Raw genomic sequence first — 24,785 nt, 5'->3', positions numbered from 1 at the left:
TATGGCAATAACAGGCACCACTTCCACTGCGGGATTTCCCAGAAGCACGAGGTGCTATTTTAACGTGGATGAAAGAAGAGGCTTCCTTATCAACTCTCCTCATGCACAAGAAATACTGAACTTAGGGAGCCATGAATTAATTCAATACCCAGAGCTAGCAACATTTCATTTTCTAAGCAGGTAGAACATCTGTGGTCACCTGCCCCCACGCACTGTTTCTGTGTGATAACGGGAGGCACAAACAACACCGCGGTCCTGCAGCAGCAAAGCTGCCTGCATCTGCAGCTGTCCTTCCTCCCRCGTCCGGAGCCCTCCCCAAGCCAGAACCATCCTTCCGGGCGAGGAACTCCACTTATTCTGAGTTTTATTAAAAGCCAGGTCTGCGAGGCCGTGTTTATGAGCTTCTCAGCACGGCATGAGAGCCTAATCTGGGTGAAATTTCTCTGCCTCTCGGGTCCCGCAGGGAGAGCGCCTGACTGCTGATCCAAGGGAGCAGAAACGCGGCACCGAGCGAAGAAGCGCGAAAGCCCCAAGCGTGTGCGGGGCTGTTTCCCCTCGAGGCCCGGGAGCGACCCCTCACCTTTTTTGATCTTCTCGTGGAAGTTGATGGCGTCCACSGAGGCTGTGACAATGTTGGTCTTGCAGTGGCGGGCAGCGACGATCCCCGCGACCTCGTCCATGAGCTTCATGGTGACGCCTGCAAGGGGAAGACACAGASGAGAGCTGCGGCGGCGGCAGCGGCGGCACCGAGCTCGAGCGCGGAGCGAGGGAGAGGAGGTCCCGCTGCACGCGGCGCCCCTGCCCTGCTGCAGCCCGGCCGGAGCAGCCAGGAACCGGCCCGGACCCGGGGGAGCAGCGGACTCCTCCCCGCCGCCCCCTGGAAAACACCCACCAGGCTCCAGGCGCATCCGGCTGGCAGAGAGCGTTTCCCCGACCGAACTCGCGCGCTCCTACCTCTGAGGAGACCAAGCACGGGCTTGTTTTGAGAGCGTGCCTACGAGCATCGCCGCACTTCATCGGAAAGCTGCTGCACCAGCAACCCAGGGAACCCGCAAATCGCTCAGGAACCCGCAAACGTCAGCGAAGAGCCGGGCAGCCGCCGCGCAGGAGCCCCGCTGCCCCTCCGCGCAGGGCAGCGTCCCACCAGCCCCGCGTTAGGTACCTCGGGTACTAATCCAAACCCCTAACCTTTCATTCGCGACCGCTGGCATTGGTACAGGCAGGTGTATTAGCTGTGTAGGCGCACAATGAAAACTAGAAGGCCATAAATGCTGCGTTTCCAATCGCGTGCCAGAGATTTAAAAAATGTGCAGTTTCATGTACTGCTGGAGAAGACTCTTGCTAAGGCCTTTAGGGTSTATATATAAATAACCTGAAGTTTCAAGGCCTTTCACTGTTGGTTTTACACGCTGCTTCTTGCCGAGAGGTGGAATGGCTACAGGACTAACGAGCACAAACGTGGCCTCCGCTTTCTCCTCCTCTTGGAAGATGAGGAGAGCCCAGCCAGCAGGTGCAGGCACATCCCAAAGTGGCAACACATTCAACGCACGCTGTAGTTTTGCGACGCCAGAAGCAGCCTCATCAAGCCAACGTGAGCGATGCTATTTTCCCTAAGCCRTACTAGCCGGAAGCTACTCTTCTTCCCGCTGTGAACGTGCAGAGGTGTTAAACCCTCCCGGAGCGAGGCAGACCCCAGCGCACTGAAGGTGGCAGGGTTTATACCTGCTTTACCAAGATAAAGCGTGCACGGGGGGGACCAGACAAGCGAGAGCTTTCGAGCCACTGACGYGGGCAGCGTGCGGCAGCACGTTCCCGTCATTCGCAGAGGCCCTCGGTCCGGCATTGGCCGCTTCGTGGGAATACAGCCATCCACCTACATGTGAAAACATATTAGAGAGACCCCTCTTCAAGGTCACAAGTTAAAAAAAATGCAGCCTGAAAAAACCAGGCAAGGAGACAGACTGTCATTTTTAAACAGAAACCAAGTGGCACAAGTTAAGCACTCAAAAGCTATGATACGCTAAAGCTGAAGTTACTTATTCCCACGTAACACAGGCCATGTTAGAAGCGGCCCGAAGACTCAGTCGTGGTACTGGGAAAGAGCCTGAGAGTTTATTAAATACCTCACTTAATTCCCCAGAGATGCGCCCAGCGCAGCCTGCAGCAGCGCATGCCGCAAGCCTCCGCGGGCAGAGCATCCAACCGCTGCTAAAAACATCCCCGCGGTGCCGGCACGCACGAAGCCAGCAGCAACCTTCCCGGCTGCCTTCACTGCTTTAAAAAGCCGGGTGCTGGCTAGACGAACGGCGTGCTCGGTCACCGCAGCAGCGACTTCCCACCAGCCGTGCACGGGGCAAGCACCAGCCACGCACCTGCTGCCTTTTGCTTTCCCGATCCCGGACCCGTAAAGCTTCCCACGCTGCCAGCAGGCCCGTGGGAACGGAGCCCGGCTGCGCTGCTCCGGGGAAACCCCAGCACGAAACGTCCCCTTCGCTGGGCTGTCGACGCCGGACACGAGAAGCAAAGCTTAATATTCACGGCGTATCAAGATGCTCGCGGTGCCTCCGCTTCCCTTTCTCATCACGGGTGAGAGACGCCCAGACATCCGACCACTAAGCACTTGCACATTAATTCCTCCCAGGTACGTCCAAAAGCTGGAGATCCCGTTCGGGTCCCAACTCCTTTCCATTCGGGAAACCTAGTGTTATCCCGCGGCTGGGTAATACCTACAGCAGAAAATACCGGGTTGCCTAAGGGGCGCAAGCGGAAAGCAACATCCGTCCTCCGAAAACCCGAGTCCCTGTTTCTCCCCGCGCCCCCTGCCTGGGCGTCTGCCTCGCGAGCCGCGTTCCGCCCGCGGCGAGGGCGCGCGCCCGGCCGCAGCGCCGCGCGTCCCCACGGCCAGCCTGGCAGCAGCCGCCCGCCCGGCTCCGAACCGGGAGCCGCTGTCGCCCCCGCCCCTCGCAAGCACGCCGCTYCCCAGGGTCGCGCCGCCAGCGCTCGTCCCTCTCCGCCTGCTCGGCCTACAGCGGATGCTGCCGACCGAGAGGAAACAGCCCCAGCAAATTACACTAATTTTACATTTGGTATTTATAGTCCAAGATTTGCAACTTAAAAGATGACAACAAAATTGTAGGATTTACCGTTTGAGTACGTCAGTTTTGGGGGTTTTTCTTTAAACACGGAAAAAGCCCCGTTTGGCTTCAAGCGTGAGACGAAACATCTGGTGCCACAGATATTTCTGAATGTAATATTTAACTGTCCGTGGATCTCGAAAGCAGTGACAGCATGTTGACTAGCCTTGAAAATGTCGTCAAAAATAGATCCTTTAAAACCAATCTTTCCCACGGCCTACGGTGCACGGCCAGGGCGTGTTTCCCTACCAGCAGGAGCGTTCAGCACCCGGAGCGGCCTCGGGCGCCGCTGGTCTYGCCGCTTCGGGATGCGCCGGGCTCCGGGGAGCCCTGAGCCGGCCGTGCCTGCGCGACCGGGATGCTTTTATTCGTACCCTGACGCGTTTGCTCCCAGAAGCTCCCTCCTCTCCGGACTGTTTACTTTGATGGTCCRCGATGGCAAAAGCACTGCCCGATAATGAGGAGCTGCCGTGGCAACCGTGCATTTGATGAACACCGCAATGGTGCCGGATCACCTGCTGGAGGAGACGCATTTGCCTCTCCGATTAGGGAACCAGTGGGAACGCGAGCACCGTCCCAGCTCGTCCAGGTCCTCCCGCTGCTCCGCCAGCCCTGGCTCTGCCTGGAACAGACCCGTTTGTGGTCTGCTCCCGGAGCCGAGGCTGGGGGTCAGCGAAGCGCCGGGAGCCCCCGGGATCCCGGGATCGGCGCTGCAGCAGCCCGCGGGTCCTCCCGGGCTCAGCCCTGGCTGCGCCGCCGCTTCTGCTGCCGCGTGGCCGCTGGCCTCGGCTTCTGCCTCTCCCTTCCCGCCTCCGGAACCAGACCGCCACCGTTGCGAGTTAGTATATTCTGCGCTTTTTGTTTTCCTCCTAAAGCGGCAGCACGCTCTGTGATCAGGTTCTCACTTTTTTTTGCGAAAAGTGCCAAAAACCGCATTAACAACAGAAAGCGGGGACGGGCGTGCTGGCTCCGGGGAGGACGGGGAGGCGCGAGAAAAGCCGTCGCCACCCGCACAAGGAACGCGGGTCGGAGGGGCCCAAGGGCCCGGCTCCTGCACGGAGCAGCCTTCGCACAGCGCGTCCCTGCCCGCGAGCCGTGAGCCACGAGGCCTCCACCGGTGCAAACGCCTCCGGGGGCGGCTGCGAGGAGAAGGCCTTCTCCGAGGGCGTCCCTCACCGTACGGGGACCGAGGCCGCGCTCCGCGGCCAGGCAGCATGGCGCGGCGCGGACGGGTCGCGCTGCCGAAGACCCAGCGGGCTCCCACTGGCTCCGTTCCTCCTGAGCCGGCGAGCTCGCAGGCAACCCGCCCGGCTAGCTTACGCCTCGGGTGACTTCAGTCGACGTGCCCCATCGCTTGCAACGTTTCAAAGACGACCGTAGGCATCGGCGGAAAGAATCCCACTGCTTTTGGCGGTGAGTGGAAAACCATCTCCATACAGCGCTGACTTCACGCTGCGGTCAGATGACGCCTGCGACACAAACAGTAACTTGGACTCTTCTGTTCCAGTTCATTTCTGCATTTCCATCAGGAAAGCTCAAATAAATCAATAATAAAAAGTAATCYGAGAAGCTCTGAGAGCCTGCGAGGCTCCTGCTGAGCAGGAGGCGCCTGGAGGAGAGGGCGGCCGAGGCGCACGGCGGTGCCCGCAGCCCGTGCCCRACGTGGGCAAAGCCGGGGGTCCTCGACGAGCCTGACCCGGCACATCCAGGGGGAAGCCTGTGCGGAAAGGCCGTATTCGGTTCCAGCCTCACTGCGCAAAGTCTGCCAATGAAAGGCAGAGTTCACATGGGAAGTATCCGTATCTCAAGAAAAGTGTGTTTAAAAAAGAAAAAAAAAAAAAAAACAAACCTCTTTACCGCTCTCTGTCCAGTTTCAGACGTATCTTAGTAAACAGATCAGCAGCTTAAGACACTTGAAAAAAAGCCAAAAGCAGAAATTAAATGAATGAGCAACATTTTAAAATGCTTTTAAGCAAACACTCTTAGGTACAGATAACAGTCCTGCATGGATTTAAACAAGGCAGCACAAATACTGTGTTTTCACAGTGTTCCACAGCTTTGGTGGGAATTTTCCAGGATCCTGTGACTGACACTGGGTTTTAAATAGAACATAAGTGCAGTGCTGCTTTTCTTACAGCATCTGTTGCTTTATGCTAATTAGTCCTCACAGCTGCTAATTATACCTTGATTTCTGGTGATATCTCAGCCATATTCTTCTTTAGAAGGGGGAAATAAAACTGGATCCGTGGGCCTGGGCTATCTTTTGAAACAGCAGGTGCTAAAAACCGAGCGGCTCTCTTCCCCCCAGCTAGGAGCCAGGCTGCGCTTCGCACAATGCTCCATCAGCAGCGTCATCTCRCACGGAGCAGTTATTTACGCCCAAACCGTACTTCCAGCCTGATTGCTCATTCTTCGTTTTCTCAGGGGACTGATGAATTGGGTATGATTACATGTAGACACTGAAGAAATCGGTGCCATAAAGTTTGTTTCGCTTATCAGCAGGTTGGACTCGAATCTGCAAGCTCAAGAGTAGGAACACTGCTTTCTTTTCCAATTCTTCCGAATCGTGCTGTATTTTCTCTTATGTAAATCCAGYGCAGAGCCAGATTTGATTTTCTCTAACATGATCAGTACTTAAGGGTATTCTCCTGAGCCGCAAACGGAAAGGCAGCTCTAATTTGTTTCCCTGTCAGTTTATCAAATCCTCTTCTACCTGGAGAGACGAAGCGATGCACCGGCTCTTCACGTCCGCCGGGCGCGGAGGTCTGGCTGCACCACGGGCTGCCGCCGCGCACGGGAGCTCGGCGGCGGTCACCGTGCACGACACCGGCCCGCCGTGTCCGCAGCCCTGGCGGGACGGGACGGGACGGGACCGCGGCGCTTCTGCTGGAGACRAGCGGCCAAAGTTCTCCGTTTGGAAAGACTTGTGCAGCCAAAAGCCAGCACAGCATGCAATGACCTGCTGCAGCCAATATGAAGACTTTTCTTTTTTTTCCTCTCTTTTTTTTCCCTTTTTTTTCCCCCCCTCTCTCTTTTTTTATTTTTATTTTTTAACGAAAAGGAACGCTTCAGTTGGGCCCCTGGTGCTGAGATCATCAGACCCTGAGCCTGAGGCCAGAGCGGGGTGGAGGCAGCTGCCGGCACACACGAGCTGCCTAACGTGATGCTTTGGGAAAGGCAGGTAACAGTCCCGTGTATGTAACGGTGCCTACTACAAGTTACAGTACTGTATCGATTCCTTGAAGACATACTAAAAGAGGAGCATGGATATAAAATGCTTTTTCAAATACGGTAATCCATCACTGCTCTGTTGAGAGCCTGATTCATTTTGTTTCGGATACACGCAGACACTCCTTTGTAGGTAAATGAGAAAATTGCACTACTCAATTATCTTCAGCCTGTTACCCAATTTACCCATTTTCAACACTCCCAGGAGCTTGTTCCTTATTCTCTGCTAGCAGATTACTATGCACAGTGTCATTAGGAAGTGCTCATGAATTGTATGCACAAAACACCAGAATTGAAGTAAATGGTGCATTATAATTCTGTTGCTAAACATGAGCTCCAGATACCAGCTGGGAAGTGTGCACGTGTCACGATTAAGCTTTTGTCTGAACTGAGGCACTGTTGAATTTTATAGCAAATAGAAAGGAATCTAAACACTTTTGGAGGCAGAATTTGAGTTCACGGACCCTTGGATGTAACGATCCATCCAGCGAAGCGCCACGGAGAAAACACCGATACATGAGAGAACCAGCCCCATACTAGCGCCTTTCAAACACCGCGACCACCGCGCTCTCCGCTGCCCGCCCGTTCAGGCTGTGCCCGAGCGAGCGGGTTCTGCGCCCGCAAAGCCGCCCGCCTGCCTGGCCGACCCAACGGCTCCACCGCTGCCACCTCAGACCAAGAGAGGCCCAACAGCTCCTGCGGCCCACAAAAGACAGCAAATTTCCCATATTCCAGCTTCCCCGCGGAGAAACCGCTCCATTAGAATTCCCCATGCACAGTTCAGTAATGAAAAAGATCGTCCTTCTGCTGCAGAGCTTACGCTTCGGATAATCTGATCTGATACACTGCTGTTCTTCAAATTGGGCCATAAAACATTTAGAGCATATTCGTTCTGGGCAGAAGGTCTGAACTGTGTAAACAGAGTGAATTGTTTCTTGCTTGCGCAGAAAACGTTCCTACGGGTGCTGAGAAGAGCCAGGCTCAGCTGCTCCAGCAGCTGGGCAGCAGGCTGGCAGCTCCCAGCAGCTCCACGGCGCAGCCACACAGAACCGAACCACCCATTTTTCACCCGAGATCTCAGAGACCTCCGAGCCAGCGGCACTCGGAGCAGCACATCAGCCCAAGGCACAGGCTCTCAGCCCACAAACGAGAGAAACCGGGGAAGTTACTGCAGCAAGCTCACAACCGGAGCGTCACTATTTAAGTGTTTTGCTGCCCGTTTTCTCACCAGCGAGTCAAAAAGAATAAAGCAGAGAATATTCCAGGACTGCTGCTGCTTCCTTTCTGATCCCACTAGGAAACAAATGCTAATGACATGGCAAAACGCCTTAATTACCCTAGCCTGGCAAGTGTGTTTGCCTGCCTCAGATCAGCTGCTCCTCGGAAGCGAGAAGACTGCACGAGTCTGAACCTTCTCCCTGGGGAGCCTTGGTCCAGCTCCCCGCACCGGCGACACCTTACTGTCCCAAGTCAACTAGCGTGCGGTCCTTTGACCGAGGAGGTGCTTCCGTCCTGCGTGTGACCTTCACCAGCCTCCACTTCATCCTCATCCTCCCCATTTCGGTGCCTTAAAGCCCTACCCCGCATCGTACCTGTATCGGGGCACGGCCACGGCTGCTCTCGCAGACTCACCCTTGCAAGTACACGGTGGGGGGCTCAGTTACGTTTAACGAACACAACTGTGAAGTCTGGTTTTACTCACCGCCATGTACAAACCCAAGCAAGGTGCAGTCCGATGGTCCCACCAAGTGAATCAGGCTAGACTGGCTGTAGCCCACAGTATGCGGCTCTGTTTAAAACAAACAGACAAAAAGCAGAGACGTCAAACCTTGCAGCAGGAGGCAGAGCACGATCTTGCCCGACTGCAACCTGATGTCTTGCAAGAACGCCGTCGGGAGCCCGAGGACGACCGCCTGGCTCACCTCGAGGGATGAAAATGTTGTGTTATGTCATTCAAAACTGAAACACTTTCACACCAGTTTAATCAAACAATTGAAATCGGTCCTGAAGAGTCCTGAAAGAAAAGGCTGTTTAATACATGATGGACTGCCAAGTCTCTCTAATATTAACCTACCAACTTTATTCAAATTCAGCTTGKTTTTTTTTTGTTTTTGTTTTTTAATAAAGTTAACAGAAGCCTCAAAACAAACTGAAAATAACTGAATGGAATTTGTAGTTTGATGGTTTTCTTTCTCAGGCTATCAGTTGCATGCTAAACTGAAGCACTGTAGGCTAGATTTTCCTAAATCTGGCTTATTTACCTGTCTGCCATTTAACAATGTATCAAAAGGACCGTGCTTTCGGGTCAGCTTTACTGACATCTCTATTCCCACATCCCCAAGTAATGGCACGTACTGGCGTCATCCGACATGCAAGTGCCGCTAAATCTAAGTGACATAAATTGTGCCCTCAGATTGCCAGCAGAGGAAAAAAACGGTCTCCGAGGCCCATTCCCGGCCTTTGAATCTTTTGTTTAACGAGAGATAAAGCACCAGTTGAGGCACTTACTACAGGAAAAACGAAAGCGCGTACCCAGCTGGTTGCTATTCGAACCTCTCCGCGAAAGGCAACGGGAGCAAGAGCAGCGCGGAGCACGGAGGCGCCTCCGCCGTGCCCTCGCAGGCACACGCACACACRCGACACGGCACCCGCGAAGCGCAGCGTCCGCAGCCTTACCTTTAGTCTGTCTATCTGCGAGCAGGGAGAGCAAAGAAGAGAGGTATTTGAGCAACTTTCGTTATTTATTACCGCAGAAGCGACCCACTTCCATCCCCACGCAAATTGCAGCTACGTCCACGTACGGCCAGGTCCCTTTTGCACTTTAACGGGCTCGCGGACTGGCCTGGCGGGCGCTAACGGCGCGGAAGTTCGAGGCGTGCAAGCAAGACTTCCGCGGTCCCTGGGAAGCGGAGCAGCTTCAAACCACGATCGCTGCACAGCAGTGGACGAACGCCTCCTCACCCGACAGCTCACCCCCCAGTTCAAACATCGGCTGACGAATTTCTTGTTAAAAAATTGTTTCCAGGGAGGGGCTGCACGTGCAGACAGCTGCGAAACCACATTCGCTTACTAAAAGCTTACGTTTTCCGGATTGCGGAACACAACTTGTTACCACCGCTCAGAACCCCGCGAGCCATCTCACCTCACCTTGGCAAAGACACGCGAAGCGGCAAGAGGAACCGTGTTTCGGAAAAAAGCAACCTGCCAAGCCGTCTCCGAACAAGAGCGAGGAACTCGTTCACCCCTTGCGATTTGTTGCTAGGCAACTGCTGCACAAAAAGCCCGGATCCGTGTACCGTTCTCACATTTTAAAGGTAGTTAAAATTAACAAGCTCCRGAGAAAGCATCTCCATTCAGAATGATAAAAATAGTCTGCAGGTCACCTCCTCTGACTCTCGCTCCAAGAACRGCGTCTTTGCTCACATACCTCACTACATCTCCAAAATTATATTGCAAATCCCGACACATCATTTCTGAGCATGAACTCTTAGCTACAGGCACTTGAAAAAAGCCCGAGTTGTCTCCTTGAACGCACAGATGCACGCTCTTGGACTGCACAYGCTCTGCCACACGAGGTCTATAAATACCAGCGCGCAGCAGCGCAGCCCGTCCGTGCTCCGAGCTGCTGATCTGAAATCCCATCGCTCTCCAAAAACAAGCAACCAGGAGAGAAGGACTGGTTTTGTGAAAGCAAACTCCAGAAGACCAGCTGCAGCTGATCTAGTTTTGTGCAAAAAATCCTCCCTCTGTCTCCCTTGATCATTCAGATCTGGGAGCCTGGAGTCACTGCTCGCCCAGAGGTAACCTGGAGTAAGTTGGTGATGTTGATCCTGAAGGGAGAAGCCTGAAGAAAGCGTCATTCTTGGCCATCACGGCCACAAGAGCTTCCAGAGGAGCTTCCTTTAGCCCGGACAGATCTCCCAGGAGAATGGAGACTTCACCAGGAGCGAGGAGGGAAGGCACCAACTCAGAGAAGTGACTCAGCTCCCTGCCGTGATCCTCTGACCACTTCCCAAAAGCCCTCCCGCTTCCTCCCAGCTGCCCCATACCACAGGGACGTTTCTTTAGGACATACACTGCTCGTGCTGAATGCATTACCTGGGTTGATCACAGGGAAGATCACATCCCCATTTCTCTGTTTAGTTTCCAGGCGATCCAGCTTTTGCTCTTCGTAACGTTTCCTTCCTTCGTCTTCCTGCTCTTTTCGTGCGTACTGAAAGGAGAGAAAACACGGCTCGTTCTCCCTGCGCACCCTGCCAAGAGGCGAGCTGTGCGCAAGCGGAAAGGCGGAGAGGCAGAGGATGGGTGCTCGCCGGGGGCTACCCTGCCAGAAGACCTGGGCCGGCCCTCGTTCCTCTCGCGCAGTATCCAAGGATACCTTGCGGTACTGCGGAAAACCGAGCGCTGCCATCAGCAGTGGTCTCGGGACACCTGGCACCAAATCAGCGGCGGCGGGGCAGGGGATCAGGCACTGACCGGCACCACTYTCCGCCGGCACGCGTCCCAACGAGCTCCCTGAAACGCTCCCAGAGGCGCGCGAGCAGTCCCGAGTGGCGAGATGAGCCCGGCTGCCCGGAAGCRCTCCCGCTCACCCAGGTGACATGGACAACCTCCCACTGTTGTCACGATTTCGTACCAAAGTCCAAAGAGAATACGGCCTTATCATGGACCTGCCAAGTACAGTCACTGCCAGCATTTAAACACAGGAGAAACGGCTAAAAAGTACTGGGAACAACATCCAACGGCACTGCCCAGAAGAGACGCCAAGTAAACAGGCAGTGCCTGTGCCTCTCCGAAGGCTAACTTCCAAAGCTCAAGTGTGTACAAGATGATGTTTAGCAATCCCTGTCCTGAAAAGCTCGCGGTATGAAGACGAAGCAAAGGACGTGCAGCCAGAGGGCAAGGAAAGTGAAAAGCGACATCTAAATAAATTGTTCCCACTCCAAATTAATCCCTCCAGGCCCTCTACAATAGAGGGGGGAGGTCCCCGAGCTGCAACTTCAGCCGCCGTTTGCTGGCTAATGCTCCAAAGCTTTATGCCAAAGAGATGCTCTGGGACACTGCCGGCGCAGGGCACGGCTTCCACCCGGTGCCACTGCTTCCCACGCTGCTCCTTCCCCGCAGGTCGGCTTCCCGATGCCACCATCCGTCAGGCCGAAGGTCTCATTTCGTGTGCTCCCTGCCAGGGATCCTGATCTCCGCTTGCCAACATGATGAACACTCACTTTCCTCAGGGAAAAACCATAGGATTCTTATACGGTCACTCCCGGCCACCTTGTGCCAGAAGCACCGAGTTAGACAGATACGTGGTACTGTCCGTTTTAGGAGACAGGAGGAATCTTTACCTTTAGGCTACTGAAGAAATACTGCGCAGGACAAAGCCCCCCGAAGTGCTGAAAGTACCTGCTGCACCGAGATGCCTGGAGGTGCTGCTGGTTGCTGATTTGAAAGAGAAGAGAGAGCCGCTCCGCCGGGACCGAGAGTTCGCTTGAGCAAGCGTCTCCAGGTGACAAGGCTTCTCTCCTAGGTTCGGATTAGGAACAGGCATCTCCTTTGCTTCAGGACGGCGACGCCGGCACAACGCTGGCAGCTGCTTTCGTGGGCCCCTCCGCGGAGCGACCGCTTCGCTGAGTGCTGGCAACGCACCGATACGCCTGCACGTCTCTCCTCACCGGAGGAGAGCAGCCTTTGAGGACCATGCCCAGAAGAACGAGGGGGCTGCGGGGAGCCCTGGTCTCCCTCCCCATCGCGATYAGAAGCCCAGGGTCTCTTCTGCCCTCAGCCTGCACCACCGCTGCCTCAAAGACCTGGTGCGCAAGCACTGCGTCACCAGAGCAGAGGTCCCGGCCCAACGATGGAGCCAGGAGCCGCGCTCCCGCTCCCAAAGGGCACGAGGCCCCTCTCCGGAGCCGCTTTGGTACTGCACACCTGGCTGGAGTCTACCCTCCTGCCAACCTTTCCATACGGCTCTCAGAAACAACCACTTCTTCGGACAAAGTCCTCTACACCGTTAAGTGCTTTTATTCCTTGCAAACGGCTAGAAACTGAGCAAAATGTCATCAGGAAAAGGGTACAACTAAGGTAAGCGACCTCTCAGCAAGGGAGGGGAAGGTCTAGGTAGACAGCTCGTCTTGTGCCATTTTAATTCATTGAGCACATTCCTTCGTGCTCGAGGGACACACATGAGAAGTAACCTAATGCTCCAGCTGACATTTTGCTGGCAGAMTATCCCTTGGTTAGGTCTACACCAGACATCTCTCTGGCTGCTACTAGAGGCTTGAGCACAAGATATTAACTCAATTAAARAGTAAGACATCTGCCAGCTCCTCAAGGCTAGCGGCATGTGTGTAGAAAACCAAATTAAGACTGCATGTTCTGTTCTAATAGCTAGTCCTTACTCGTTGTCTACATGATGTGCTCACCTCTTGCTCAAAACTGGGTTGCAAATTTTGTTTGGAATCTTACCAACTTTCCAGTTGAAGGTGACCGCATCATGACAAAACATCCAGCTCCAGCCAGAGTAGGGTAACTTGTCAGATTTTCTTTGGCTCACCTAACAGCTCACATAAAAGTACAGTTTCCAGGAAAATAAGCCAAGATCAGTCATTTTAAAGATCTCTAAACTGAGTTTGACAAACTGCAGAGAGATCATGGAAGTGTTACTTAAGACCTTCCAGAAAGGTTAAGCAGAAGATGAGTGGAGAAGTGATGCTTTAGCCCCAAGAACTTCAGCGGAAAAAACAGCAAGWGAACTTGTTCTGATTTTAGGCAGAAAGGAAGAGATTTATCAGGTGTGAGAAATGCAGCTTGGCAAGAAAAAGCCTGGGATCAAAGCTCCTTGCTCCAATGGATTTTTTCCATTTGYTCCAGTTAAAATGAATACAAATCCTGGCAGATGAAGCCTTTTCCACTAGCATATTGCTGTGACGGCAGTGCGTGACACGCACGAGACAGGACTACCCCTTCCCCAGAAGTCYGGAGAGCAGCAAGTCCCAAGGATTCAAGATTTCCTGGAAAAGCAGACCTAGTGAAAAATGACAGGTGTTTCCTAAAATATCAAACAAGCAACAGCTATGAGTAAAGAACAGAAGTTTCTGAAGCTCTCAATGAGGGAACGTGTTAGCAGCAGAAATTTGCTTCTGATGCGAAGGCAAGACGACGAAGCTGGGGCAGGCAGAAGAGCGCTCCGGCTGCAGGGCGAGCCACGCTCTCCCTTGGCGTGGGGCGCGGACCCGACACGATGCGAGCTGCGGCAGTTGTGGCCACCCAGTCTCCGAAGAGCTGGTGAGCACGTTTTGCTGGYGTTCAGGAACTCTTCGCTGCTGCCTCAAGGAGCCCGCTGCTGCCGAGAGCACGTGAAAGCGAAGCCAGACAGCTTTAAAGGCAGGCATGACCAGCAGGGGAGGAAAAGCAGCGGTCTTGACCCAGACGACAAGAAGAAAGGTTTCCTCCTGTCTAAAGGGAAGCCGCTTATTGTACRGGGTCTTCGAGCCCAACTGATTTGTAGATAGTTTTCCAGCGGACTGAGGTCTGGGAGGGGCAATAACCGGGTCCGCAGACCGCGGACCGCACAGCCGCTCCTCGCCAGGGCCAGACACAGCACCCCGGCAGCAGCCCGATCCCGAGTCAGGGCACCGCGCGCACTGGCCAGCGCTTGGCTCGACGGGGCTGACGGCCTGCGGAGGCTTCGCGAGAACCTCCGGTCCACAGCAGCCATGTATTTCAGACCTGACAGCTTAGTCATGCAGTTAAGAATCTGCTCGTTTTTGAAGCCAGAAGACCAATCTCTTCACACACGTGCGCACTCCCTCCGGCAGTGCCAAGGCACATGGYAAAGCAGCAGCTGCGGGAACAAATGCCAGTTTGGCAGAGGTTTCCTGCACTCTGAGCTGCAGACTGACCTTGCTTCAGGTAACCGCTGGCAGTGGGGTCAAAGCAAGCTTTCCTCCTCTGGAGGAGTCTGCTCAGAGAATGCATGCTGGATCCCGTTTGTTTTTACATTGTTTTCCCCCCTCGAAGAATTATCACAATGAAAAACAGAGCCCTCTCTCCTACTTCTGTTCATCAGCTGTACGAAAAGCAGAGATTGCTTCTCCTGGTCATCTGTTGCTCTTTAAACAGAGCTGTTTTAATCGGGGCTTAACGCAAGCCCACAAGCACTGAAGCACCTCCATAGCTGAGACTCACCCATGCATCTAGCTGCCAAGCTCCAGGTTTGCAACGCAGCTTCAGACGTCTCTGCAAATATTGCTGCTGCAACCGAGAGCCYGCAGGCACGACGAGCGGCCTCCTCTCTTTGCCGCGAAACCAGGTCTCCGACCGCCGTCCTGCCGCCACCGCAGCCTGCCGCGGCAAGGYGGGCTCCCCCCAGGCTCTGCCCCGAAGCTCTGCAAGGTGGGAGACGACCGACACGCAGTCTCACCTGAATAGGAGGAACTTCCACAACTTTGTTCACGTTCTTCAGAGACAGGGGCACGTACCACAGGGTTGCTTTGTTCGTCACCTTCTTAGCCCCTGAAAGAGAGCAAGCGGCGAGTAAAACCGGCACCGCCCGTGCTAAGGATGTGCCGCCCGAGTGGAGAAGCCCGCGGCAGCAGCCCGCTCACCCCAGTGCCGCCGGGACCCAAGAGCGGAGGCAGCCACCAGCCCAGGCGACCGCCCCAGCACAGCCCCTGACCCGGCTATTGGGTGTTTCCTGTAGTTTCATGACTCGTCCACCTCCTTCTACAGGATCCTCGGCAAATYGCAGTCTGAGGAAACAGGCTGGTCTCTCCCGAGGCCAGGGGACAGGCCCAGGGCAAGCAGAGCTACACCGAGGAGCAATTCGCCTTTTCGCGTAGTTTGCAAGCTTGAAATATCTGTCACGGCAAGTGCCCCAGATACCCACGCGTCACAGGGAGCACGCTCAGGATAACGCGCTTGCTGGCAACGCTACGGCGCACGTATCTCCCATTCCCGGAGCACCGCTGCTGCATCAGGAGGTCGCCGGGCTGCTGGAAACACCAGGCTGCCGGAAACACGGGCACCAGGCGAGGGGTGGACAGGAYGCTACCCTGCTTCAGAAACGCTCCACTCTTGTGGCCCTGCGCTTTGCCTGCGTGCGAGCACGTGTGTTTCAGGCATGTGCGCACACAAGGAAGGTTGCGCAAGTGCCGCAGACCCTGTGCGGCTGCTGCGCCGGTGGGTGTTTYGTGCAGCCAGGTGAGACAACCCTTTAAAGACAGGCTTAAACGTGACAGCGTCCAGCGGGAGCCAGACGAGACCGAGCGGTCAGCACGAACAGCGGCAGTGAGCTCACGAGTCACGTGCTGGAGGGCGCGGGCAGCTCCGAGCAGGCACCGTTCGCACCCCTTGATGGCAAAGAAGACTGTGATATAGAGGGGGGCTGGAGGGGCTCACGCACCGCTGTTTGCTCTGACCATTTCCAAGCTCTCGCAGCTGAACCAGAGTTGCCGTTTGTACATTTAGGTGCCTCCTGCGAACACAGGTACAAGATTACCTTCTCAGAGAGATCTAGGAAATAGGTCAAAAACAAACCACGGACAGTCCTTGCACTTCTCCTCGTGGGAACGACACTGAAGTCACTTGATTCCAGTGCTAGATAACATCTGACGTTTAAAATTCAAGAGGCCACCTCGAGGAAACCTACCAAGCGAGAAAGCACAGACATCCTTCTGCTAGGATGTTTGACATCCGAGTAGTTYACAAATGGAATCACCGCTCGTCTCGGAGACGCCACGCGCGGGCCAGGGCCGCACACAAGCTGTCCCGAGACAGAGGCTGTGGGACGCGAGACCAGAGAGAGCAGGTCATCCGCACGCCGCCGTCACGGGCCAGGGCTGAGACCGGCTGCTCCGCGTGCCCCCGGCCGAGCCCTTCCCAGCACCTGCGCCCCGCCGCTCTCGCCGCCGCAGGTTTCTCCCGCGCCGTTTCCGAAAGCCTGGTCTTTACGGCTCGCAACGCAAACTCGGGCAGCCTCCGGGGAAGGGCTCCGGAGCCGCCTCCGGCCGCGCCGATGCCACGACGGCGCCGCGGCTCCTCCGCCCGGCTGACGGGAGCCACGGCGCGCGGCTCGGACGGGCTGCGGCGCTCTGCTCCCTCGGCAGCGCAAGCAGGCGGCGGCTGCGTTTCTGCCGCGCTTTGAATCCGAGCAGATCTGACAACCTGCTCCGGGAATCAGACTTGCTGTCACACCCACTAAAACCATCCTGACAAGCAAAGCTAGTTACCGCAGCAACCGCATGAAAGGACCTTTTCAGGCCTAAGTGAGCAATGCGCGCTAAACTATGCGGAACAAGTTAATTGCAGATTTTTACATTCTTTAATAAAAATTATCAATAGAACTGTAATTCCCAAGGAGCCTACTTTGAGTCTCGGAGCTACGCTTCTCTTTTCCAGCGCTACCTCTCCCTCAATCACTTCCAAGCACGTTTAATATTTTGACAGTTAGTATTAGTCAAATGAGCGTTCTCACTTGCACAGCCAGCACGTTAGTTTGGGTGGCTGCATTTATATTTGACAAGTGCGTTGTCGGCRCTGCAGGTCGGGGGGCAGCGGAGGAGGTGCTGTCGCGCTGCGTGACATTTACTGGCTGATGGCTTGGATGAGCCGAGACGGGAGAACCACAGAGGTAGGCTCCATCCACAAGGGGTTTTCTTTGCAAAGAAACCCRTGCGAAATGCCGGTGCCGCGGGTGGGCGACGCTTCCCGGCTGCTCGGAGCCTGCTGCCGGGTGGAGGGACGGGCTAGCCTGGAGCAACGGAGCGGCGGGCCGAAGCGGTCTGCTCCTCTCCGGAGAGCGCAGCGGGCCACACGCTCGCTAGAGCCGCCGCTCCGACCGGCCTTGCCCCAGACAGGCGCCGCCTGCCTAAGGAATCCAGAAGCCGTCAGCCGCGAGGCCGTAAACTGGGTGTTAACAAGCCGCTGGGATGGGCGGCACTGCAGGAAAGCCAAGCAAACAAAACCCATGGGTTACGAGGCCAAGGGGAAAACAAGACATTACTTCCTCCAGGTCCTTATAACTGGCAGGACTCGGGTTTGCACGCTGCACAAGAGCTTGGCGCTAACGAAACGTGCCGGCTGGCAACGTCTCCCGGATCAGCCTCCCTGGCTCCCGCACCCGGCCCGGCCTCGCCGCGCCGCCTCCGGAGAGCGGGACGCGCAGGGCCCTCCTGCGCCAGCCCCACGCGGCCTCTGCAAATGCAGCTTGAACCGATAATTCAAACAGCTCACTGCAAAGAGGAAAGAGAGGAAGCTTGCACTTAGAAGTAGATGCGATTTGACAATTTCTGGGTGCTGTTTTTGGTTCCTCCATTTCTTGCTTGGATTTCAAGAGAAAGAGCCTATGTCAGATCTAATCTATGCATTTGTTAGGAACAGCTAAGGCTAAATAGACCTCATTTCCCTGGGCGACACTGGAAGTTTTTGTCATCTCTTTTATACCTGAGACTGTCAGGTGATGTCAACAGAGAGGAAAACTTCTTGCAAAAAGTTGCGATTCTTCAACAAGCTAGAAGGACAACTCGGCACATCTGCCGTGTTACGTAATGATTTTTCCATGACAGAAGGTCTTGCCTGCCACCGCAGGCAGAAGAGGAGAAAGAGAAGATGTTTCTTCAAACCGAATCTCCTGACTGCCTGGAAGAAACCAATACGAAGCGTCCAGAAAGTCGGAGCGAAGGCCACTGATGCCTCAAACACGTACGCAAAGCACAGGGCAGTATTACACAGAGACAGGCAGCACCGTGCCCTGCAGACAGGCCTTTCTCGCAAAGCCGTCCGGGAAGCTCAGTTTGTATCAGGAACCAGCCGCCTGCAAGCAAGGAGTTGCGTATCGAGAAACCATACTGCTCGGCGGGAGAGCCGTCAGGCTGAGCCTCTCCCCCCCAAACCTCCTTGGGGAGGGCAAGACGCCGCTGCCTGTGCCGGGTACCCAGAGCTCACAGCTCCGGCTGTGGGGCTTCATCCGCAGTGAACACAAAGACAAGATTTCTCATCTGCTCCCTGTCTGATATTACAAGTGACAAAACAGGAAGGACAAAGGTTATCAACACGAGCTCTTTGCTTATTGCACTCATTTCTTCAGATGCTTTGAGGGCTAAGGAAATATTTTCACCACTGACCGGTACTGCACAACTGACTCTGGAGCCCAGGTGGGCACATTTATATCAGCAAGAGACCCACGGGACCTCCTAGCAGAAAGTGGAACATCGCAGAGAAGAGGATTTGAACTGGCATTGGCCCCCCATTAAAAAACAACAACACAGGAGTCAATTCCATGAGCCCCTCCTTGAAGAAAAAGAGCAAGTCCTAGAAAAAGTCAGGGCTGCACCAAACAGTACTTGACTGTCTCAGCACAAAAATGCTTTAACCAAAAGAAGACCCCCCCAAAACCTCGTGCACGCTAAAACAGCCATCACGACTGCATGCAGTCGCCCTGTGGGAAGATGAAATTGGGTTACCAGAGTTACCTTACCGCCTTGGAAGGGAGTATTCAGATCAAACCAGAGCCAAAGGTTGATCTCACGAAGCTACAGATATTCTCCTGACTAGATTCTGATACGAGAGCAGAAGATTTGCAGAAATGCCTGAAAAATGGATCAGAACAGTCTTGCGAGAATTCTAGCAAACAGATGATAGCTGCAGGTTCACAGGCAAACACAGCCCTCTAGTGTCAGAGTAGCGGCTCTCCGAGAAGAGCAGCACGCAGCGCAAGAGTCGCAGCCCACCACGGCCAGCAGGGCCCGTCCAGGGCAAGGCGAAGAAGGACAGACCAGGGGAGGCTGCTCACATACACCTCACTGCCAAGAAGCAGACTGCAAGCTTTGCTCTCCCTTCCTGCCACCAGTCGCTATCGTATTGCAAGACTAAGTAACGACTGCATCCAATGCCAACATGCAACAGCATTTTGATCAGGCAGAGCTGATTAGCAAGAGTACACCACATCCTGWGGCTGTTTCTTCCGGGAGGGACAGACGGCTGTGTGACACAGCGTCACTGAAGCTCTCTTACAGCCCCTTTCCTGCACTGAAGAAACCGCGACAAGAGCTCCTTTCAGTAGCCGAGAGGAACCGAGTGACGTCCATCCCCAGCGCTGGCCTCCCACCTGCTGCGTGACCCCCGGCACCGTACAAGGAGGATCTCAGCAGCACAAGAGCGCTTGAGCCCACCGGAACCAGGAGCAGTGTGGCACAGCAAGAGACACCCTTCTCACCGCCCTGCGAGAGGGCAGGCAACGAGAAGAACGAAACACGGCCTTGGGACAAAACGGAGCCGCTGCTCCCCGCTCCCCTGACAGGGCAGTTTGCGACTTGCACTTTAACAAAGGCAGCACAAGGAACACCCATTTCCTACAGCTTGGACCCAAAACACAGGCGTGGCCACCGCAGGAGAGCTGCCTTACCAGACCAGACCTCTCTCCCTTCTCGACCTGCTCCGGCCAATGCTGGGAAGCAGCAGCCTCACGTTGCAGAGACCCCCGAGAGCTGCCCCCGCCGCCGGAGCCCTCCGGGGGCAACGCGCACCGCGGGCGCGTTTATGGGGCGACAGCCTCAACCCGCGCCTTCCCGCCGCCCGGCGCGCTCTCCGCTTGTGCTCCCTGCCCTGCCGAAGCCCAAGGTCTCCGCGTTTCCTGGGAAACCGCCTCCCTCTCCCGCAGGCTCCTTTCCGTGCAGCTGCTGCGCCGGTCCCCCAGGCTGCACCAGCCTCTCCRGCAGTCGAGCTACCGGGGTCGCTTGGAGCGACACGGAGAAGACGACGCTGCCACACGCTGCGTCAYGCTAGCTTCGAGCTCCTCTGCACCACTGAAGATGTGTTGGACCTTTTCCCAGAAAGCTGCAAGCCAGAGATAAAAGCTGCGTGTGGATAAAAGCTTTTCTCACTGACCCCCTTCACACTACAACCTAGGCTTCACTCTGGCACGGGCTCCTCTCTATTAACTTCTGATAATAAAAAAAAAGCGTTTGGCCAAAGCACCTTTTTTTGCTGACGCCAAACACAGCGCCGTTAGCAAGGGCAGAGGTTCTGCCGGAGGCGAGGGCCAGGCGGCAGGTCCTGGCTGCGGCATGCCAGGCAGGCACGGCTCGTCCCGCTGGGGCCACTCCAGCCGCTCAGGCGTGTGGCCCAGCGGGAACGAGGCGCTGCTCCCCGGCCCCCGCCGAGAGCCCCCCTCACTCACTTCCACACCCGCTTGCAGATCATCTTGTAAAAGGCAGAGCAAGTGAAAGAGAGCTGGGCAGCACAGGGAAAGGAGAATTTAGGAGACACCCATGCAAATAGCTCTACTCCACATCCAAAGAAAAACGGTTAATACACTGTACAGGGAGAAGCACAGACAGCTGTGCAAGTGCCAAGCGCGGCGGAAAGAACAACGGAGCACAGACAAGTTCCTTGAGAGCCGCAGAACAGAAACAGATTGAGAGAAATCTCTTTGAAAGGGAAATACCATGGAGACACTTTGGTAAGTCCCGCAAACTTCCCAGCAACCCTCCAGGCACGCAGAGATCGCAGGGGATTCACAGGACTCGCTGTCGCCCTGTTCCGGCAGTGTCCCCGATCAGGACTGCGAACAAAGCGATAATCAGTCCTTTCCTYGCCGCCCGAGACGCTGGCCCAGCACACGAGCCCTGCTCGACGGCTCTGCAGCCTCGGACCAGATCAGAAGGCCTCTGCCCAAGGAGAGGGAATTTCTCTTTGGCAGTGGCAGGCACGTACACGAGGCCAAGCAAGCCGTTGCCTAACCCGTGTCGGAAGGGTCTGTCGGAGAGATTCAACTTCCCGGAGCCCAAATCCTCCCCTTGCCAGGCCCTAACCTACAAGTCCCCACATTATCAGGGCTCCCTCCCTCCAGAGTCCCAAGACTATTCAGTACCTGAGCCCGAACCCCGTAGAAGAGCGGGGTACCGCTCCCTAGAGAGGGGGTCAAGGCATCGCTATACTGCTAGGGAGCTGGGGCAGGTGGGTGGGACTGTGCTCGGGACCCTGCCAGAGCAGAGAGCAGCCCCGCTGCGGCCGCGCAGCGTTTAGCTGGGACACAAACCTGTGTCTTTTATCTGCTTTCCCTGGGGATTGCTCAGGTATCCCCAGCTGCCCTGCCCCAGAAGCTGGAGAGGAGACTCCTCGGTTCCTACCCGGCAAACTCTACGCACAGCCTGCGAAAGCTGCTCAGTTTTGAGGACAACCTTCATTCCCCGAGGGAACGCAGGGCAAGCAGAACACAGGATGACCCAGAGTTACCTACCTGGGACTTAGGCAGCCCACTGACTCGGGCCTTCACAGCACGCGTGGAGGTTTTGACCTCCAGTAGAACAGAGCAAGCAGAACGAAGCACTGCCCGGAGGTACCTACCCGTTAAAATGTTTTCAGACAGCACGTTGACTTGGACTTCCACAGAGTGCTTGGAGGTGTAGGTGATCTCTGCACTGACGTTAGCCACCTCGCCGATGCACATGGGAGAGAGGAAGTCTGTACGCTCCACCCGAGCCAGGGCGGCCACGCAGGGCTCCTAAAAATCGCAGAAGAGCCAAGGTTAACACCCGCTGCAAGCAAGGCTCCCACCGCCCTGGCTAAGCCCCGAATGGACTCTGCGCCTTGCAGAACCGTCACCCTCTGCCTGGAGCGCAGGCCAGCAGGCCCCCGAGGCTTCCCAGGCCCCAAAGGAAAACCAGCAGGGTCAGGAGGTCTGGCCAGGGCTAGATGCGTGCCAAGCTGAGCGCTGCCTTGCTAGAAAACGTTAACGATTCCGCTACGTCACAACCAAAGCGAAGAGGGAGCATGGAGTGGAGACTTCACACAGCAGCGTTTGTCAGCGCCACGAACCGAAGGAAACCCACTGGGGGGCCCTGGGCAGAGACAACACTGGCCAGCTGCCCCTTCGCTCCCCGGCCACAGCTCTGCCGCGGATCCTTCCTCAGGGGGCCCTACCGACTCCCCCCTTGAATAAACAAGGAGCTTGTTTATTAGATAAGAACCCAGTTTCCAAAGCTGTGATGAATTATCCTGTGCACAAAACACAGGTTTTATTACAGTCAGTCAAAGAAGCGAGGCTGAGCCACTAGCCAGGGATAACCAAAGCACTGCAGCTGAAAATAAGTTCTCACTCCTATAGTAAGAGAAAGTCAATTCTCATATAGCTTAAAGAAGTTATCCTGATGTTGGTCATTAAATTAGTGTGTAGAGAAATCCCTGCACTGACTGAAACCAGYGCCTGGTTTGAGCAGTTGCATTAGTGACCTTGCAAAAACCATGTCCAAATGATTGCCTCAAAACTTGTTGTTGAGCAGTGGGCTGTGTCTTCCTATTAAACAGGGATCAAACGTAACAAAACAATCTGGATGAGCAGGACTTGAGTCCCATCAGAGAGGCAGTAACATTTCAGGTACTCCTGAACACTGTGGAAACATTTACAGCTCAGCCAAAAATAAAGGCAGAGTTCAGGGGGATGCTACCTAGTCTAGCAGTGGTGGGGGGAAGCTCCAGCAGCGGCATCACATCAGTGGTTTGTACTCCTGGTAAAGATTAATTACTATAAAGATCTCTGAAAACTAAGCAGTTTACCTTCTGAAGTCATTAAGGATACTACGAGATCCCTCGGGAGGAAGCCTAAGTGYGATGCAACGCAGCGCTCGGCGCACYGTCRTCCCGCCGGAGGCGGCAGGGGAAGGCAGGCGCAGGAGAGACACCCGGGCTGCTCTGCCTTTTGCCAGGCTACAGAGGTGCTCCCCTAGGAGAGCCACGCGGGAGCTGCAGCAGTCTCCGGTGTGCACAGCAGACCTTCCGGCTAGGAATAAAGGCAGCCGAGCAAAGCCCCACGGAGTCTCTCCACCTGGCAGTCGGCTTCTCGCTGCAGTAATTAGTTTGCAGGCGAAACCCCACGGGACACAGACAGACTCTGCTGCTTTTGCTCCTGCACACTCACCCCTGCCTGGGAATTGCAGTGCCGRGTGCTGATGATGGCTCCAGCCTCCTCGATCATCTTCAGCACGGTGCCCCCGTGGACGTTCCCCGCGATGTTCGCATCATCCGGGCGCATAATCCTGCGGGAAAGACACAGGGGCTCAGCCGGCCGGCTTGCCCTTCCCTCACCGCGCCCAGCACCGCGACAGGCGGGTTGAGCCTCCCRCCCCAGCGCCCCTCCAGCGAACAAGCCCAGCAGGGAACCAAGGTCAGCTGGTGCCAGAAGAAACGAGAAAGGCCATTCTCAGCTTAGCAKGAAATTATTTAATGTGCCCAGCTAGTAATTTCAGTTTCTCTTTCCCCAGCACAGGTACTTTACTGGTGCAAGCACGGGCAGCGCAGCCACCTACCAAAAACTGAGAATTCGCRTCTCCTGGGCACGACGCATCTCACGGTCGTGAATTTACAGTTAGTCACTTGCTGACACACGCTGGTGACGGGGTTGGTCTGCCACCAGATTCGGGGGTGCCCTCCAGCAAAGGAAACAGGCGAGCGCCAAGGCACAGCCGAAAATCCCCACTCCCCCGCGCCGCCGCAGCAGGGGATTTCCAGACTGCTGTGCTTTCCAGCGCTTCATCGCCACCCTCCTCCTCACCACRCTGAACTTAGGGTTCAGGGAGAAAACACGGAATAACTCTTCCTTCCTCCCTTCCTTGCAGAAAATGGTGGTTACCAAATCTGGAAGCCAAGTCRGGAGCAGGAGCATCGCCCGGCACGTGGAGGCGTGCCTGCAGCACCGCGTCCCRGGGGAGCGAGGGCTCTGCTGCCTTCGGCCGAGGCAGCGCGCGGTGCAGGCACCCGGCCAAGCGTGGCACCCGGCAGAGCTGCGCCACGAGCCGGCGCGGCTTCCGCCAGCTCTCCCCCGGCAGAGAGCTCCCAGGCACTGGTCCCCCCGCCGCACACGGAGCGCGCTGCCCGGAGAGCACGCCCGCACCGCGGCACAGAGGCGCTCCAGAGGCCTCCTCCCGCGCAGGCAACGTTATCAGAGGAAGCAGAGCGCCAGCCACCGCACCAGCCCTTTCCTTTCCCTTTCCCTTTTTTAAATGCTGCATGCAGACTGGCTGCTTTTCCTAAACTAGCTTCTGTCCCTCCGGGCCAAGCCAGCGGCAGGTTTGGGAAGCCACTGGATGCCTGCGGCCACCGGCGCCGAAGCCCCCAGCCGCGACGGCTGTTCTACGACAAAGTCAGCCCGGCGCGAGCTGCGCCAAGACGTGCGAGAGGTCGCATCCGCCGTGCCGCTTCCGACCTCCGGAGCTCCGGCACAGAGGGGGCAGGAAGCACGGCAGGGAGACGCTGGACCCCGGCCATGCTCCGTGGGCACCTACCGGATGAGCTGCCGGGCCATGCCGCCCCGGCACAGCCACGCTCCGCGGGCACCTACCGGACGAGCTGCCGGGCCATGCTGCCCTGGCGCAGCCGCGCTCCGCGGGCACCTACCGGACGAGCTGCCGGGCCATGCCGCCCCGGCAC

At 55.9% G+C, this 24,785-nt stretch overlaps 1 protein-coding gene and 1 long non-coding RNA gene across 11 annotated transcripts in view; both read right to left on the bottom strand.

The window, feature by feature from the left end:
- The window catches only part of ACOT7 (acyl-CoA thioesterase 7), a 30,981-nt gene extending 6,205 nt beyond the window's left edge, over positions 1-24,776 (bottom strand). For 2 of the 10 annotated variants that reach the window (XM_026085692.1, XM_026085694.1), the window contains exons 1-7: positions 23,666-23,954; positions 23,278-23,395; positions 21,708-21,864; positions 14,785-14,876; positions 10,461-10,575; positions 8,065-8,151; positions 581-697 (exon numbers count right to left, since the gene is read on the bottom strand). In XM_026085692.1, coding sequence (XP_025941477.1) covers positions 581-697; positions 8,065-8,151; positions 10,461-10,575; positions 14,785-14,876; positions 21,708-21,864; positions 23,278-23,395; positions 23,666-23,703 — 724 coding nt within the window. In that variant the 5' untranslated portion in view covers positions 23,704-23,954. The other 8 variants (XM_026085689.1, XM_026085690.1, XM_026085693.1 and 5 more) reach the window with 8 other exon arrangements.
- LOC112975501 lies at positions 706-8,054 on the bottom strand. Its single transcript, XR_003256640.1, has 3 exons — positions 5,318-8,054; positions 3,144-5,046; positions 706-2,726 (listed from the first exon to the last, which is right to left on the bottom strand). It is a non-coding gene; the product is annotated as an uncharacterized LOC112975501 (long non-coding RNA).
- Positions 24,777-24,785: the final 9 nt, after the last annotated feature.

Source organism: Apteryx rowi, unplaced genomic scaffold (genome assembly GCF_003343035.1).
Source record: "Apteryx rowi isolate R43461 unplaced genomic scaffold, aptRow1 scaffold_67, whole genome shotgun sequence".
Classification (NCBI taxonomy): domain Eukaryota; kingdom Metazoa; phylum Chordata; class Aves; order Apterygiformes; family Apterygidae; genus Apteryx; species Apteryx rowi.
The sequence above is the reverse complement of the archived record's forward strand: the minus strand, read 5'-3'. Positions and strand labels throughout refer to the sequence as shown.